Genomic DNA, 17,602 nt, shown 5'->3' on the forward strand with positions numbered 1-17,602 from the left:
ACAACCTGGTTTTTACCAACCTGCTCTTCCAAGAAAAGAGAAAAGATAGTCCAGCCATTGAGACCACTGACTCTAAATACATCCCCAGGAGCAACACAAATGAAGGAGTCTGGCTATTCACTATAGCCACAGACAGCAGGACAAGAAGCAGTGGTCTGCAGTGGAAGGAGGAGCAGGGTCTCCACACCATCAAGTGGCAGAGCCATCACACAGATGAACCCGTCAAACCGCAGTTTAAATCAGATCCTTCCTATCTGCAGATTGCTCTGCAACACTGCAAGCATGCATTTGATTTGATTTGTGCAATTTTAACACTCTACAGCACGCTCTTAAGTAGGTGCTATGTTTCATCTGAGAGGTGAAGAGGATGAGAATGGTTGTATTTTGAGATGTGTGCATTATTATTCGGTAGTTTATCTACAATTAGCATCTGGAGTTGTATTTTATACTTAAAACCCAAACAAAAAAGCCCTTTTATACCATCAATGTGCACGAATACAACATAATCATTGTCACACAAGGGCAGCAGTGTGAGCCACTGTGGCTCACGCTCCTTTACAGCATGATTTATAATTTAATATCCCTTGTGATTCTATGTGCCTAGCAAAAAAATATTAACTAAAACATATCAAAGAGGTTCCCCTCATATCTCAACCTCAGGAATGCAGCTTTCCTGGTCATAAAGACTGGAGAGCAAGCATTTGTGTTAGCACAGCTAATTAAAGTGTAAGAAAAACCTCTCTTCTAGCTGACTTGTGAAGTTGATAACACGTAAGTTATAACTTGTATAAGACATGATAAACTCTGTCCTTCACCAAAAGAAATGCACTTCTAACATGACTTACTGTAAACAGATCTCAGGGTCTAGCGGCTTCTAATCAGAGGCAGCTCCGTAATGGACTTGTTGAGCAGTGACATTTCCTATAACACTTGGCGCACGTTGAATAATGATGCTGTTGTGGTTAAACCAGATAAGGTTCAATACTAACACAGGGAACAAAGTGTTGGGTTTTTGACTGCATTAAGCCCCAGTTTACAAACACAAACCTGAAATGTTTGACATATGAGGGAAGAAGAGCTACCAGGAGAACACTGGAAAGGATCTTCGGCTTCAAGCTGTAAGTTTTTAAGGAAAACTCCCTTTAACATCACCTTTGAATGAAATGACTCATCACTAGTCAGTTTAAAAAGAAGAGTCAATGGCTACAACTGATGTCCAAGAGGCCCGTTCAGATGGGACACAAAGATGGAAGGATTAGTGTACAATAGCTTGGTTCCCTCCAGCTCAAGGGGCTCTACCCCCTGGCGAGGAGCTGACATGAGAGGATAAGACAACTCCATTAAGGAGCCCGTATCACTTCTCCGCAGTGTTCCCCACAACCAGATGGAGCAGCTATTTAGCCAAATGCACCGTGACTCCTGGTTTATACATGAGCATCTGGGATGTTTCCTGACGTGGGGCGATGTACAATGTACTCCGATTTATCAACTGTCCCACGTGCAATTAAAGATTCAGATAAGTAATGCAGTGGTAAAGGCCCCTTGGCTGAACTGAAAAGCACCAAGGCGTGAGGGGTCAAGTGTTTCTGCGGGATTTATATTTACCAAACAGAGCAGCCTGCAAAGGAATGTTCCCATTGAGCTGTGGCAGAATTAGGTCCGAGGAGGAGTGAGCTGAAGGCACTAGCTGGATAGCTTAGCAATTTCTTTGTTTCAACTGAAATGAATTTGAATGTAATGTCAGAGGTATTAAAACAACCCTCTTTATTGCCCTGAGAAACAAAATAGAGATGTAGTTAGAGCTGTGTAATTTCCTGCTAATATACATTTTGATCTGAGGATAATGTGCAGTATCACCATTTTTCTGCGCATTCTACAAAAGGCCTCTAATACCTTAAAACCATTTAATCAACATCCTATGCAGGCAGTGAAGAGATAATTGAAATATAAGTACTGTCATCCATATCCCCTTTGGGAAAGTGGCACAGTAAGCATTATATCATTCCATTAGACCATCCTTTGATGTGGGTTTTATTCTCATTAAACTATGTTTTAGCCTCAAGGTTTCTTCCCCCCCTACACACACTTCTCCATGACGTGACCATGCCAGAAAACCCGCACCCATCCCGCTGTTCAAAGGGAAGAAGTACATTTTTACAAGCAATTGTACATGTCACAAATATAAAGCTGCCTTCTTAATTTCTTGTTTACCAAACACAGTCAATGACAGCTTCTGGAAAACACAGGGTGGAAAAAAAGCCAGGGAAGCCAGGGGGGGTGGTGGTGGGGAAGGAATGCATTTACTTGTTTTCAAATAATAAAGCCTGAACACAAGCAGGAGAAAAAAAGGCAGCCGTGGTGGTGTCTGCTTTGAATTGTGCCCTGTTTAAACAAGAGGAAAGCCTCCCACTGAAAAAGAAACATTTTTATCATTCACAAAGATCTCAGGGCAGTCCCTTTAAAATGAGGTATTTTCTAAACAAAATAGTGGAATGTTTCCCTGCAGGGAATGAGCATCTGATCCCTTAAAAATGATTATTCTTGAAGAACTGTAGATTTATGGAGCTTTTGTTTTATTTGTTTTAAGTCGAATGAAACCTGTCTGAAATGACCACCCAAGGGAGCAGCCCAGCCAGCCTAAGCAGAGGCTGCTCTTTAAATGGGAACCAAAGTTGTACCCAAACCCTTGGGGAGGTTTTAAACTCCTGGCTCAAAGCAGGGCTGGCTAAATGCTTAATGCAGGCTTCAGCCTAAGCCGAGAACATGGATTTCTTCTCACATCAGTGGAGCTCCACTAACATCAGTAGGAACCTTCCTGATTCACATTAGTGTTAGCAAGCAAAGAATCAAGCTAATTACACCGAGTTATCAACAGTGATTACAGGAGGATGTATTTCCTTAAGATGCACACAGATTTGTTCAGCATGTTCTGGTTTTGTTACACTTGTAATTGTAAGCTCTACTACAGGCAACTGAGAGGAAAACTCAGCTTTACATAGAACTACTCTAGAGTCATGGTGTGGTTTTGAATAAATAGAGAAAGTTTGACAGTTTATGACTGTCCAAGTTACACAGTTGCAATCGTAACTACAATTAGTTAATATAAGAGAAGCATCACTAACTTAGGAGGTCTTTTTGGTCTCATTCTTCAAGAGTTTGGCTTATAGCTTGAACCAATCAAAGTCAACATTCCACTCTGAAATGTCAACAAGGAGAAAAGCATTACTGCCTCCATTAACTGCAATAACCACCAACCCTGGCCATAAGAAGCTCATATACAGAACACAGCTCCTTGTGCATTGCTAAGTGAGGAAGTTAATGGGATTCTAGGAAAAAAGAGTCCCCAGACAACATGAAGATTTATTTCTTTAAAGGCATCCCAGGCATTATCTGTCTTGTGCCACCTTCTGCCATGTTAATAGACTTAAACTTCTTCAATGGGCAAGGAAAAACAAGTTTGAGAGTGCAAATATTCTGTGTAAGGAGAATTTAACTAAATCCTATAGTGCATTATTCTCATATTGAAGGTTATGAGACCAGACCGGACAAAGCCTGGAGCAACCAGGTCTGATCTAAGAGCTGACCCTGCTGTGAGCAGATCAGTCTGCTTAGGACCTCTCCTAAGGTTCTGATGCAGGACCATCCTGACACTGCCTGTACAGTGCTTCACAGCCCAGGGGACAGGAAACCTGGGGGTAAAGCAAGGGAGAAACCCCATCCCCACACCCTGGCAGACCCTGCAGCCACTGCTAAGACCAAACCCAAAGGACTCGGTACAGAAAACGGCTGCAAGACGTAAAATGCTGTGGGAACAGAACTGAAAGGTGTCTACACAGCCATGACTTGGTTATTTAGAATGTGCTGGTTGAGACTTTTTTCTTTAAGATGAAAAAGTATTCCTGTACAACTATTACGTTTTTTATGGGTGCCTGGCACAGCAGCTCCAGCAGTACTAGAAGTTCATAAACCCAGTCGCTTTTTAACCGGAGCGTGTGCAGTTCTGTGTAGATGGGCAATCAAAACTGTCACTTGGTACAATATAATGGAGCAGGACACTTGTCATCGTCGAGGCTAAGCTCACTCAGCTACTGCAGCTAACACTACAGATTTATTTAAATTCACCTGCAGGAATATTAAATCCATTACCTTAAAAAGCAACAGGAATAAATCAGACCCAACAGGAAACCAGGCAAAGCTGCTGCCATTTCAGTCCAAACTTTGAGCCCATGAAATTTTTCCTTGTCAATGACATTAATAGCAGGAAAAATAATATCAGCTGTTGTTCCAATGCAAAATACAAACACACTCAATGGGTTTAACACTGCAGCCCAAGTATGACGAACATCTCAAGCTGTTTGGATTTCCAAACAAGACTTGAGGGGTCAGAGGAGGGAAAGAGGACATGTGGGCAGGCTGGAATGATGGATGGCGTTTAGTGGCATGCTGTGTTTGGGTCTCCTTTTGTTATTTTTGCAACAGGATGTCTCTGATTACTCTCTGAATAGAGAATAAGGATGGTTACGTCCCATTGCTCAAAGGGACCATTTTTTCCAGAGCCTTACAAATTAAATAGGACATTGTAAAGCAAAGCAGTCAATGAACTATCGGGTGCTGTTTGTCACAAATCTAGCAAGTGTCAGAAGATTCCCCTGGGGCATCAGCGGTAGATATGGGGCTGGCAAATAAGGTGTGTGTACTCTTGTGCCTATGCGCAGCAGACCCCAGCTTTGCAGAGTCCTCTGTCATTGCCTGTATGGTTTGGTCCAGGCCGAAAGGTATAAAATATACACAGCAGGGGCACACCGAGCCTCTAACTAACTATTTCAGTCTTAAAGTTGATGCAGTATGAAGAGGACTTCACAAAGGATGGAGAGCAATTGCTTTTTCAAACCCCATCCTTACAGAACTGGCTCCTGGCTCACAGGCTGCTGCCTGGAGCAATGGTCAGGACAAAGCTGCCAAACTTAAACACTTCTTGAGTGTCACCACTAAGATAAAGACACTTTGTCCCCAGCCAAACCTCTGATTCACACTCCACACTGCAGCCCTGGCCACAGAGCGTTTCTTTGGAAGCTACTGAGGTTCCTCACTGATGCCAAAGGAAACTGCAAGTCCTCAGCAACATGTAGAAAAGGCTGAGATGAAGGGAACTAGGAACCATGTGATTGTGTATGCAGGGAAATGAGCACACACAAGTGTTGCCATAAAGGACAGGACGTGTTGTTTTTCAAACAAAACCAGGTTTCAAACAAAGTGAAGGCCTCAGGCAGAAAGGAAGGGGAGACATGTTGGAAGCAAGGACAGTCAGAACTGCCAGTTGATCTTAAACCTAAATAAACTTGGGGCTGAAGCTGCAAATGGAGGCCACAGAGTGAAACACACGGGAATCATTTCTCTACACCAGCATAGCATAACATTCCCTAATGAGCCAGCTCCATGAATTAGCTTATCTAAACTAAAGGCGCCAGCTCATCCAGGGACTGGATGACTCAGGAACACCAAGGACCTCTCACTGGGGGTTACCAGCTTGATTCTGGCCCAAGCTCAAAGTGTCTAAGAATTGTCCTCGTGATGCCACAACCTCTATAAAGAATGTCACTGGTCTCAGTGCAGTTTCTCAGTGGGCAGAAGTTCATATCAAAGCCATTACCAAAAGCCTTTCCAAGGAGCTGCAGTGAGCCAACACGATGAGGAGTTAACAATCTTCTCACTCTTTCAAAGGGATCTCAGGACTGGACCATGCAAAAACTGCAACCCAACCTGGCCAGTTCTGTAACAAGGACTACATGGAATAAATAAAAAGGAAGCAAAGAAATTAAAAAGCACAGGAAATCACAATGTATTTACAAACAGAGTAGATGAAGACGGATCAGAAAATGATGCCTCATTTGCACTGGATTATCACAGATGTTGCAACACAGCAGAGTTAAAAAAGCAGCAAACATTTCATGATATGAAGCAGCTAAAGAGAAGAAAATGTCAGAACTCAAATGTCAGACAGATTTGGGGCAAGAATGCTGTCCATACCCCAAGCTCTCTGCATTCCTTCCCAGAGCCAAGACACCAGACTCTTACACACAGCTTATCCATCTCAGTCTGGTCTGGGTTTGACTAGTTTTAGCAGAACCATTTAAGGGTTTTATTTAATCAGCCAGGAAGGAAAGAGTTCAAGGAACACCAGGGAATATGTGGCAAAATATAACAAGGTTAGATCATTTGCACTGGATTATTCTTCTCTGGCACACCGCAGAAGAAATAACCCCAGTCAAGGTCTGCATGTTCATGTCTACAGGGAACGAGAGCGGCATTATTCAAGGTAAGTGACACTTTAAAGAACTTTAAATTAGCTGCTGACAGTCAGGTAGATAGATTGATGAGTGATTACACAAAGTCCCCAACATTACCATTTTGTGGTGAAAGCAAATATGAAGGGGGGGAAGTAAGAAAATCCATTAAATATGGGTTTGCCAATCTGTGGTGCATTCGGATGACAGTGAAGTTCATTTAAGGACACTGGGAACTTATAAAACAAATTGCTTCCTCCGAATCCAAAGTTGGCAGAAAGTTTCCTCGCTATGCTTTTAACTCCAGAAACACTGCAATGCTAGTACACTATGATAAAAACAAATACTAGAACATCCCCCCATCATCTTTCTTCCTAATGAGTCTTGCTTCTTCCAAAGCTAAAGGACCACATGCAAGCGGAGCAGCAGTGCAGCTCCCCTGTACAGCACGATTAGGGCTGACTTAGTGTATGTACAACAGCTGCCCTCACTGCAGTGGTCCCTAAAATATGTTTTTAAGTAAAATTAACTCAACTCAGGCATCTGTAATTAGCACCATCCTCAAGAACAAATGGGACCAAGTTTATTGAAGCACTCTAGCTATTTACAATGAGAGTGAATTCACCCCGAGGTTCACTTGACTATTTTGTCTCAATTTTCTTGTAATTTCATCCATCACATTTTTTTCAGCCCTCCAAAGGTGATGGATAAAAACACAGAAATAAATAGGACCAACTGTTCGCAGAAGCCTAAGGGAAAACATAATTCTGTTATAAATAATCCTTGGCACAAATCATGGAAACGCAATACTAAAATTGTTTGTTGAATCATTTATGAATTGGGCCTTCAGTTTTAGTTTGCAAATAAGCTGGAGGTTTCTGGTGATGTTCTTTTTCACTTTGCTTTTTTAGCTGGGAAACAGCCTTTGAGAAACTGAACTGATATATAATCCAGAAAACAGAGTGAATCAAGGGGTTTTGCTTTATCCAAGGGATTTCCTATGCTAATAAAGGGCTTTTTTTGGGAGGTGGAGAGGGAAGGATTTACTTACGGGTGATAATAAACTAAATGATGTCAAAATTTACCTTCTTTTCATAAGATGCCACCATTGAGAGCATTCACCACATGCAGAAAAGGCAAGATGGTGCCTCACAAAACAACTATAAAAATGAGTTGCAGCTACCTCTGCTGGGAGATTCCAATGGATGTTCATGTTCTAACAGACATATGTGACTACGACAACTAATCTATGCATTTGTGTTTGTTCTTAGAGGGGAAATCGTGAAGATTTCATAGAATCACAGAATGGTTTGGGTTGGAAAGGACCTTAAGATCATCCAGTTCCAACCCCCCTGCCATGGGCAGGGACACCTCACACTAAACCATGGCACCCAAGACTGTCCAACCTGGCCTTGAACACTGCCAGGGATGGAGCATTCACAACCTCCCTGGGCAACCCATTCCAGTGCCTCACCACCCTTACAGTGAAGAACTTCTTCCTTATATCTAACCTGAACTTCCCTTGCGACAAACTAATGCAACAGTTCAGTGGAACATAACCACGTGCTCCCACACTGTTCATGTAGATGTCACACATGAAGAAATACACAACATGAGTGGAAATCCTGCTGTCTTGACAAATTCGGTGTTTTAGAGCACAGCTGATGACCCACACTCCCCCATGAAAGTGATAAACATGTAGAACCAGTGAGGTGCTAAGTTTTTTGTCTGAGTTTGCTATTTTTTGTCATCTGAAGAGAAAGATAAGCTTGGAGATAGATAAAAGCACCGTGAATACTCATTCCTCATTAGGCAGAGCAGGTGTGCAGAGCCTTACCTGATCTGTCCTCGCACCAGTGGTCTGTTTTTTGTCCTGTTCATATTTGAGTCAAACGGAACCTCAAAGAACTGTAATTAAAAAAAGAGAGAAGAGGAAGAATCAAAATGAAAGGATGCCGGAAAGGATGCCATGCGTGGAATGCGCTGTCTGTGTCTGCAGGTGCTTTCATCTCTAGGTTTGAAGGTTCAGAAATACAACGAAAATGGCAAACGCCTCTAAGGGAGCTTTGATAGTTTTTTGCATTAATGCTTTTGGCATCCCCTTAGAAAGAAAATCACCTGGAGGACACAAACAGTTTGTGCAAGTCCCCAAAAGTGAATCATTTGAAGTAGAGTTTAATTCCATGTTCTGTTCTCGACAGGTTTGACACAGCTTTTATATGTCCATCGTTACATATACACATCCATACAGCCCCCCGTTTTACATTAATACAAACAGCCCTTGCAAATATTGTGCTTCTGGTATTTAAAAGACAAACACTAATGTGTTTTTCAAGGCCATCTAACTTCTGAGAACCTATAACCCAGCCCAAAATCAATCAACTCTTGTAAAACGCTACTGAAACTGCACCGAGCGTCTAGTTCTAGCAGCAGGGAATGAACACACCATATGGTGTTATTTAATGTCACAACCCAATTTGACTTTAAACACCGCCTGTGGGAAAATTCAGGCAGCACTAGCTTCATGCTAGGAATTCCTGCAGGTTTTTGTGTGATCCCTTTTATAAAGGATGCTCCTGGAAATGCACTTTGCCATACAGCAAAGTGTAAAGCCATTTAGGTTTATGTGTGCAAAATAGTAATAAGAATAATAAGCATATATTTACTTATAGACAGAGTGGGATGTATTTATAGAAAGACTGTTTTCTAGTGACGTTATGTCTGAGGTTTTGGGGCAGGATCCCAATTATGGTGGATACATAGGAAAAGTACCAGAAGAAATCACCATTTCAGACAATCAGCCTGACAGCTCAGCACAGTCACACTGCAGACAGATTTAAGGTGACTTGGTGATAAATGACTACATGCTAAAATCTCTGTTATTCTAGCAAGCTGATGTAGCCTTTTACGCAACACAAGACAAAATTAACAAACATCTTCATTCTGACAGTGCCAAGTTACTGGTCTTGCTACTTACTGGGGCTGCATTCCCAAGGGATTGCCTGCAAACAGGGATGTCGGGAGCCGCAAGGACCCATCAGAACCCTATCGGTGCACAGCAGGGGAAGATGCTTCATTTACAGGCACACAGAGATTACAGGAACCACACTTCCCGTCTATTATTGGAAGTAATGACTAGATAACAATTTGGGAACCTCTGCTGTTGCTTCTACATATCACAAGCATGGCAAGGATTGGATGCCCATGGATCATCCTGCCTAAACCAGCCCACAATATTCTCCACTCCTGGTGATACTTTTAACCTCAGGCTGAATCGTCTTCTTAATGGATTTAATCATTCCCAAGAATAAGGTTATAAGAAAGTCCTGCATGTGTATGAGTGAGAGTGAGTGCCCATGCTCAAGCCCACATGCTAAAGTTACCCTGCTTAAACAAAACTTGCCAGCAATAAGCTCTAAAGCCAAGAAATGCGGCAGCAGGCATCATCTTCATGTTTTGCCATGCTTGTGAAGCTGTCCAAACCTGGGAAGCAACAAGGGAGAGAGTGAAGAAGGTCAAGGAAGCAGCAGCAGAGCCAGCAAGGGGGACTCTTGCTGGGGGACCCCAAACCTGCACTGCCCTGCTGCCATCCAAGAGTAAAAATCCCTGCGGAAGTGTCTGCCTTGTCCCTCTCCACGGGCTAGCCAACACACATTAATGGATAATTATTGCCTGTGCTGCCTACTGAAGGCCTCAGTTTGCCCATGATGGATCCAAAACCTACCGCAATTCTGCAGGGGAGGAATCCTGCATTTGTTACTTTACATTAAAGCCTGCAGATTAAATGCTTGACGGTTAAGAGATGTAAAAGCAGGGAACTGATACCATCAAGGCAGCTTTTATTTAATAGTTTCACAGCTAATTCACTGCAATTTCTTGCCTCCATCTGTGTGGCAGAGCTGGCTGGAGCTACACAGCCCATAGATGCTTTGCTCGCAACGAGCCTCCCTTGGGGGCAATTGCGTGGAGCACCCAATCCACTTCCAAGTCCTACCAACTTTCCAAGCCTTCCAACTTTATTGCCTATATTCCCGAAGCAAACTCAGGCTTTGCAGGAAGAAAAAGGGTCAGTTTATGCGTCATTCACTTTGCCAGAGCATCTTGGTACAGTACCAGGCAACCCTTTTATTAATTCTTAGATAGGCAACTAACAGGTTATCTCTCATCCTCTGTTATCTGCAGCACCAACGCTCTCCTCCAAGGTACAACTGAAGTCAGTGGAGAGCCTGGCTTAGAAGAAAAGCACAGAGGAGTCTGTGGGGCAGCTACAAGCCCAAAGCACAGAGCACGAAGCTCCCACTTCAGAGGGACTGGTCAGATCTTCGTGGCTACAACACTGGCCTTGAAACGGTGGACGTTTCACAAAGAACCTCTATAGGAAACTACCATGAGTACCTTCGGAGAAGGAAAAGCTCCCTGTCTGGATCTGACACCAGCGATTGCTTCTGACAGCTCAGCGTTTTGCTAATGGTTTGTTTCACTGTTACATTTCAGAGACAATTATGTTAAATGAAGAAAAAGATGTCAATTGACATCAGGCTGATAGAGCAATACAGGGAAAAATTCTACAGAGCTAAAGGCTTTTCTCCTGGAAGTATTTTGGGCTCTGCTCAGTTTGGCTTTTTTTTAAGACACAATTTTTATTCATATTTGCAAAGTCTGACAGGTTTGACCTTCCTTCCAGTTTAAACTTGTGCATGTGAGGAGATTCTGGCTCCTTATTTAAGTATCTAAGCTTACGGATAAAGCTATTCCCTGTGCGATGGATAATATCAAAATCGCAAGTTTTAAACTCAACATATCTCAAACATAACTAAAATGAATAGCTGGATGCTGAAAGATCTTAAACTTCTGCAGTTCTCATTATAACCCGACAATACCATAACCAATGTATGAAATATTGCCATATATTGAATATGATAAGTACTTAACCCCTGAATAGAATACACATTTTGCACAAGAAACACTTCTCTGCTGAGTTAAGTAATGAAATAACGTCTGTCTCTGTTGAATACAGACACGGCTGCTCCCGAAATTGAGATTACTGCATGACTTCAGTCTGAATGTTTCACTCTTTACAATGTGACAATCAGGATAATCTGTTACTGCCAACTGGACGCACGAAGCTACATATCCAATTGAACTACAGTTAAGAAACCCCCTTTCATTTGCAGTGCCCTGGATTCTTTCTCTGAGCTAGTTGCTATTACATGTCAGCAAGATGCCGTTTATCAAACTTTTCCCATTTTGCTCCCAGATGTTCAGCAAAATTCTCTCTCTACTTGAAATCATTTTCCCCTGATATTCCAGGAAAAATGGGAAAAATGCGCATCTCAAGTATCATTCCATCGGAGGGAAAGAGTGAACTCCAACATATTATCTCATGCTCGGCCAACACAGTACTGCTTGTTTCAGCAAACAGTAAATTCAGTAAGATGAATCCTGAATAAATACATATTTTAGAAGCACTCAAGAGGCTTTTTCCTTAGGAAGTTTGAACGCATCAATTCAGCTGGACAAGGCACAAGATGATCTGCCCTGGGTATTTGGGAAGGTAGGCATCCAAAGGGCAGACAGAGGGTTAAACCTAGAATTCCCCGAGTGACAACACTTGGCAACAGCTTTCAAGACCCTAACCTAAATTTTAATCAGTATGCATGAACATTTAAAACATGATGATGGCAAAAAATAAATCAGGCCAGCGAGTACTTTGTGGTTCATTTCTCTGGCAGGCTCCTCAGACTCTTTGTGTAGATCTCATCTAGTTAATATACAGTAATTATATCTTAAACATCTACCAATTCTCAGATTAGCTGCCACATTACCACTTGTAGCTGTTTACACTCAACTTCTTTTTTATTCCTTCAGCTTGTCATATTGGTTTACACTTTGGTTTTAAGTGAAACATTAAGGAATGCTCAATTCCTTCAAGCTACCTCTTGAAACAGTAGGAAATGCAGAGGGCAGCTAATCATTCAGAGCTCCTGGGGGACACATAGATTAATGATTTTATTTGGACTGAGCCAAGATTCCCATAGCATCAGCTTGCAGATGGCATTACGCTACACTGGCACTTCCAAGGACTAACATGGTACGGAAAGACTGAGAGGGCACCTCATGCCTTTCCAGGACACCCTCTCGCTCTGTCTGTATCATCAGTTAAACACCAACACCATCTATTAAGTTTTCAATGACTGTGGCCTGACTATTTGCAGTTAATGAAGGCAGTGGAGCAGATGGAAAGCCCTGAGCACGTGCTGTGTTTGCCACCCGCGGTCATTCCTGCAGGAAGGATTTTAACTACTGAATTATGACAGTTCAATATCTTTACTCCTGTTCACACAGAAACATAAATAGAGTGCATTAAGAGGAACAATATGTCATTCAGTTTATCAAACAGATCACTCACACTTAGGCTAGTAAGCGCCTCTTATATACCACTATGGATTTAGAGCATCTCGAGCACCAGCCTGGCCCCTGGCCAGGGCCAGCTCTGATCCGTGACACATGGAAACAGCAGCAGCTGAAAGAGGCACCCAGTCTTCCATGTATTGACATAACATTTTACTCTAATGCTAAACACATATTGACATCAGAACCGATAATCCCGTGAGTCTAAAGACGGAGCAGAACCCTGCTATTAAAAGACAATTTAATTCAAAGCAACTCAGAGGTCTTCCCAATGCAAAACCACTCCTGCATCTGAGCAGGCTTCCATGTGATCTCTGGCAGCAGAACTGCTCTCTGGATGTATGTATTTCTCTCTGAAGGGCAGTTCAGATGAATCTATGGAATTAATAAGCAGATGAGAAGACGAGGCTGTTGGCAAGGAGCAGTCACCTCCTGTTTCTGCAGCACTGCTCTGGTCTCCACCTTCCTCCTTCCATGCCTACAGATGAGCTACAGGGATTGATGTCCCAGAGCCTCTCCTCAGCTAAAATCTCCTGCTGCAGACGCAAGGAAGCATTATTAGTGCAATGCAAATAACAACCAGTACAACTGGACTCCCGCCTTGAGCACTTCCCTGAACGTCTACAGCCAAGGGTAAAACTGGGCTGGTTTTGCTGAATCAGGTGTTCCTGGTGTTCTCTGATTTCCCCTGAGCTACTGATCCTCTTTAGTTCTGCCAAACAGCAAGCTATTAACCAAAAACACCATCGAAACACACACTGGAAATCAAAAAGGCACAGGAATCAGGGAGGAGCAGGTGGACCAAAACCAAGTGGAGAGTGTGGTGGCAGAGCGCAGTCCAGGTACCTGGACAGTAACTTGAGGTTTCTTGGGAAGGTAACATCCAGAAAACCACTCCTTGCAGCTGGAAACACAGCCATTCATCAGGTTTTAGCATTAGCCTTTCACATAAAGGCTCCTGACATTCCCACGCATTCCAAGAAAAGCTGCCATAAGCAGCAGTGGAAGCCCATCAGACCACAAAGAGTTGAGTTCCTTCCTTTGTGAGTGCTCTTCCCCTCCACATTACCAAATTATTTCGACTTCTCGTGTTTTCAGTGATTTATCTTACATTGTGATAAAGTAATATATAATTACATAAAAGGAGAAGAAAAACACAACATATAATTTTGGGTAAATAAGATCAAAGTCAGATTATTATTATAGGTTTTCTTCTGCTTTCCTCGCAATCATTTTTATATGAAAGCAACAACGAATAATTAAAGTATATTACAAAAGTCTTTTCATTCAATTGTACACAGATGTGACTGAAGTAAAGGCAAAGGGAAGGATTTTCGAAAGCACTCATGTACTGATCTAACACGATTCTCACTGAAGTCAATGGCAATTTGATTTCAATGAGAGCACAGAGACAGACCAACAGCGAGTGATTCTGAAAATCCCACCCTAATTGTACAAACAAGGGAAGGCTTTAGAGATTGCTGGCTTGGAGATTGTATATTTGAGAATCATAAAGGGCACACAGCACCTGTTTGTCTTCAAGATATGAAAATAAAGCAAGGCAAATATTTTAAGGATTAGAAATGGCTTTTTTCGTCTTCTTTTTTTTAAGGCAGTATCTGAAAACCCTCTGGCTTTGCAGTTCCCACTCCAGCTATGGATCTGCTTTAATATTTTCCATTTCAAAGAGGAGTCTAATTAAAAACAAGATTGATGCAAGCCCGAACAATGTTACTTACAGACAGAGAAGAGCAGCTAAACCCCACACTGTCATGTCACAGAGAACCCAAGGAAAGTCTGCTCCGGAAAGCATCTACCACAATTTAATTTATTAGGTTTTTAATAAGCTTCCACAAAAGACACATTCTTCTTATTAGCCAGCATGCAAAGCCCATTGTTGTGTATAGGGAAGAGAACAGGAGTTAACTGCAAAGAAAATGTGGATAACCTGCCACTTTAGAGATACATTTTCAGGATGGAGAATGCAAAGACTCACAGAGTTCAATCAGCACTAATTTGGCCCCTCAGATGTATGACTTCCCTGTGGGCTCTAAGGTGACATGTTTCTTTCCTTGACCACTACAAGAACGTGACTTTCTAGGCATTCACATTAGACATCCACTGCCACCAAAACTGAGAACCTTTTAGATTTTCCACTGCACTTGGTATTTAAGTGCACTTAACTGGCAGCAGTGCCAGAGCCTTGCCCACTGCTCTGGATTGGTTTTCAGCTCATCTGAATCCTTTTGGTGGGTCTGACCATGAAAACAAGTGGTCATAGAATCACAGAATGGTTTGGGTTGGAAAGGACCTTAAGATCATCCAGTTGCAATCCCCTGCCATGGGCAGGGATGCTTCACACTAGACCAAGTCACCCAAGGCTCTGTCCAGCCTGGCCTTGAACACTGCCAGGGATGGGGCATTTACCTCTTCTTTGGGCAACCTGTTCCATACCACCCTCACAGTAAAGAACTTCTTCCTCATAACTAACCTGAACTTCTCCTGTCTAAGTTTAAACCCACCACTCCTTGTCCTATTACTACAGTCCCTGATGAAGAGTCCCTCTCCAGCATTCTCGAAGGCCCCCTTCAGATATTGGAAGGCTGCTCTGAGTCATTAAACTCTTGCCTCTTCATCAGCACTTCAGGCTAATGACATCCTTTGGTGATATCAGAAGTACCATTACAAGGAGCCTGAGAAGTGTGGGGCCGTGTTAACACTCAGGAATGTCAAAGCAACACGGTCCTAACAGAGTGCTGCTCCATCCACGGGTCCTGTCCCCACTGAGGGCTTGGGATGGAGGTGAGGATGATGCCTGTCACTGCTGAAGCCCAGCTGGATGAACCCCCTGTGGCTGCACTTGTGGCATTCACCTTGGGAAAAGCAGCAAAGGGTGGAAGGAAAGAGGCTGCCTGTGGCCAAGCATGGAATTAATGAAGCAGGAAAAGAGACTACATGTGGTCTGCAGTATATGAGTAGCTTCAAATGAAGTAATGGAGCATTTGTACCAAACTATCTACTTTGCCCTTACATACGGCATTTTTCTTGTCTTCATATTTGAATCAGATTTATTAACATTGATACGTGGAGGAACAAAAAGCTATTTAACCTCTCTAAATTTCAATGTACCTGATGTCTATGACTTGAAATGGAAGATGTCAATCTCCTGTTTAAGTAAACAGGACTCAGGTTGAGTGACCACCAATGAGCTCAGCTCTTCCCACTAAAACCATATTTTGCTAAGAAGATATAGCAATAAAAATGAAATAATAATAAAAATGAACCCAGGCTTTTATAAGTTGTTTCATCTTGAGAACTGCTGACATGGTGAGCCATCTAAATAGCATATTCCCGAGGCCACACGGAGGTCAGCCACAGCTTGAGGGGAAATGCAAGTTGGATACCACAGGCAGGCTTTCACCTTACATGATCCACCTTGGAGAAACAGCTTTCACAGGAAGAAATACTGGTTTCTGGTCAGCTGCCAAAGGCTTCTAATAATATTAAATATTTACCATATCATATTTACCATAGAATATTTAAGTGCTTTTTATTTAGCACACAATCAGTGCAACCACAAACAGAGCTCCCGACTCTAGCCCTGCTTCCAGGAAGGGACTTGCCCATCCATGCATCCATGCTCCTTGAACCAAAGGGAGCAATTTCCATAGTGCAGGATGTTCAGCTCCCATTCTTTCCTTTTGGACACAGACTTTGTCACCACTGGGCTCTTCCTTTTCATCTTAAAATGAGAATTGCTATAAAATGCGTTTCGAACCTGAACCCCCAGTTAGATAAAACACCTCATGCCCTTCTCTTGTGCTGAGCCAACTATCTGTACCCACAGAACAACCTGATCTGGCCAAAAAAGCAACTGATTTCTTTCTGGATCTCACCCAGGCAGGACTTTTGCAAGTTTTTAATGATGACCTACTAGTAGATGTCAGATGCAGAGGTACATACTTCCTGCTCTTCAGGAACTATAGTATTTCTGTGTATTTTAGGACCAATTATTAGAGTTGAAGACAAAAACACTACCTTTATGCCTACCAAAACACACTCCGAACCACTTTGCAAAGCCGTTTTCCCAGAGATTCCTTTGCATTAAATCATACTTGTCACCAAGCCAGCATGCCATGAGTGCAACATATAATTTAAAAAGCAAACAAAACTTCAAATAACAATCTCTTCACCAAAGATAGGAATTGCACAAGGTCAGTAGCTGGTTTAAGTTACTATATGTCCTAAAATACACAAGGCCAGGTCCTCTGGACACAGTGCAGCTGCTTTGAGCAATACTGCAGATAAAATCCAATACTGAAGATGGCTTAAATTCCTGTGGTGGAATAAAGATGTTACACAGGAGCTCTTGGGGAAGTATTTCTGCTGCCCAAAGCAAGTGCTTAAATCAAGCAGGAGATGCAGAGTCAACCAGGAGACACACATCTCCTCCAGATGGCAAGTGAGAGCAAACAGAGACAGAAGCTTCTCTAATTGAGATGCACAGCATTTATTTCTCTCTAGTAACTACAGAAGGATGCTGAGTTCCCGGCTTTAGCCAGGGCAGTTGTAAAAGGGGCAGGTAACTACACAGCCCTCCAGACTATGAGTATCAGCTGCTTTTCAGTCCCCTGTGCCTACTAAAGAGAGCTATAAAACAAAGCAGCCCCGCTGCTGCTCTGTTCTTGCCCAGGAGATTAGAGCAAGGAAGTGGCAAGGTGAGATTTAAATCACTTCCACACTTCCTGGCTCCATCCCATGTGTCCAAGATCCAGGTCATTTTAATCAGCTTTTCAGAAATTGTCACTCAAATGATAAGAATACTAATCCACCACAATGTGCTTCCTGCCAGGCACCCGAATATGAATCCATAACCTGTTCTCTCACAGCACATGTAGATGAGTTCC

The 17,602-nt window shown here is 42.6% G+C and overlaps 1 protein-coding gene across 1 annotated transcript in view; it reads right to left on the reverse strand.

The window, feature by feature from the left end:
* The window catches only part of COX10 (cytochrome c oxidase assembly factor heme A:farnesyltransferase COX10), a 101,121-nt gene that overhangs the window by 25,049 nt on the left and 58,470 nt on the right, over positions 1-17,602 (reverse strand). Inside the window, exon 5 of the mRNA XM_080629210.1 lies at positions 8,122-8,192. Within this exon, the coding sequence (XP_080485336.1) occupies positions 8,122-8,192 (71 nt within the window). The remainder of the gene's footprint in view (positions 1-8,121; positions 8,193-17,602) is intronic.

The sequence above is a fragment of the Psittacula echo genome (genome assembly GCF_963264785.1).
Source record: "Psittacula echo genome assembly, chromosome: 14".
NCBI lineage: Eukaryota > Metazoa > Chordata > Aves > Psittaciformes > Psittacidae > Psittacula > Psittacula echo.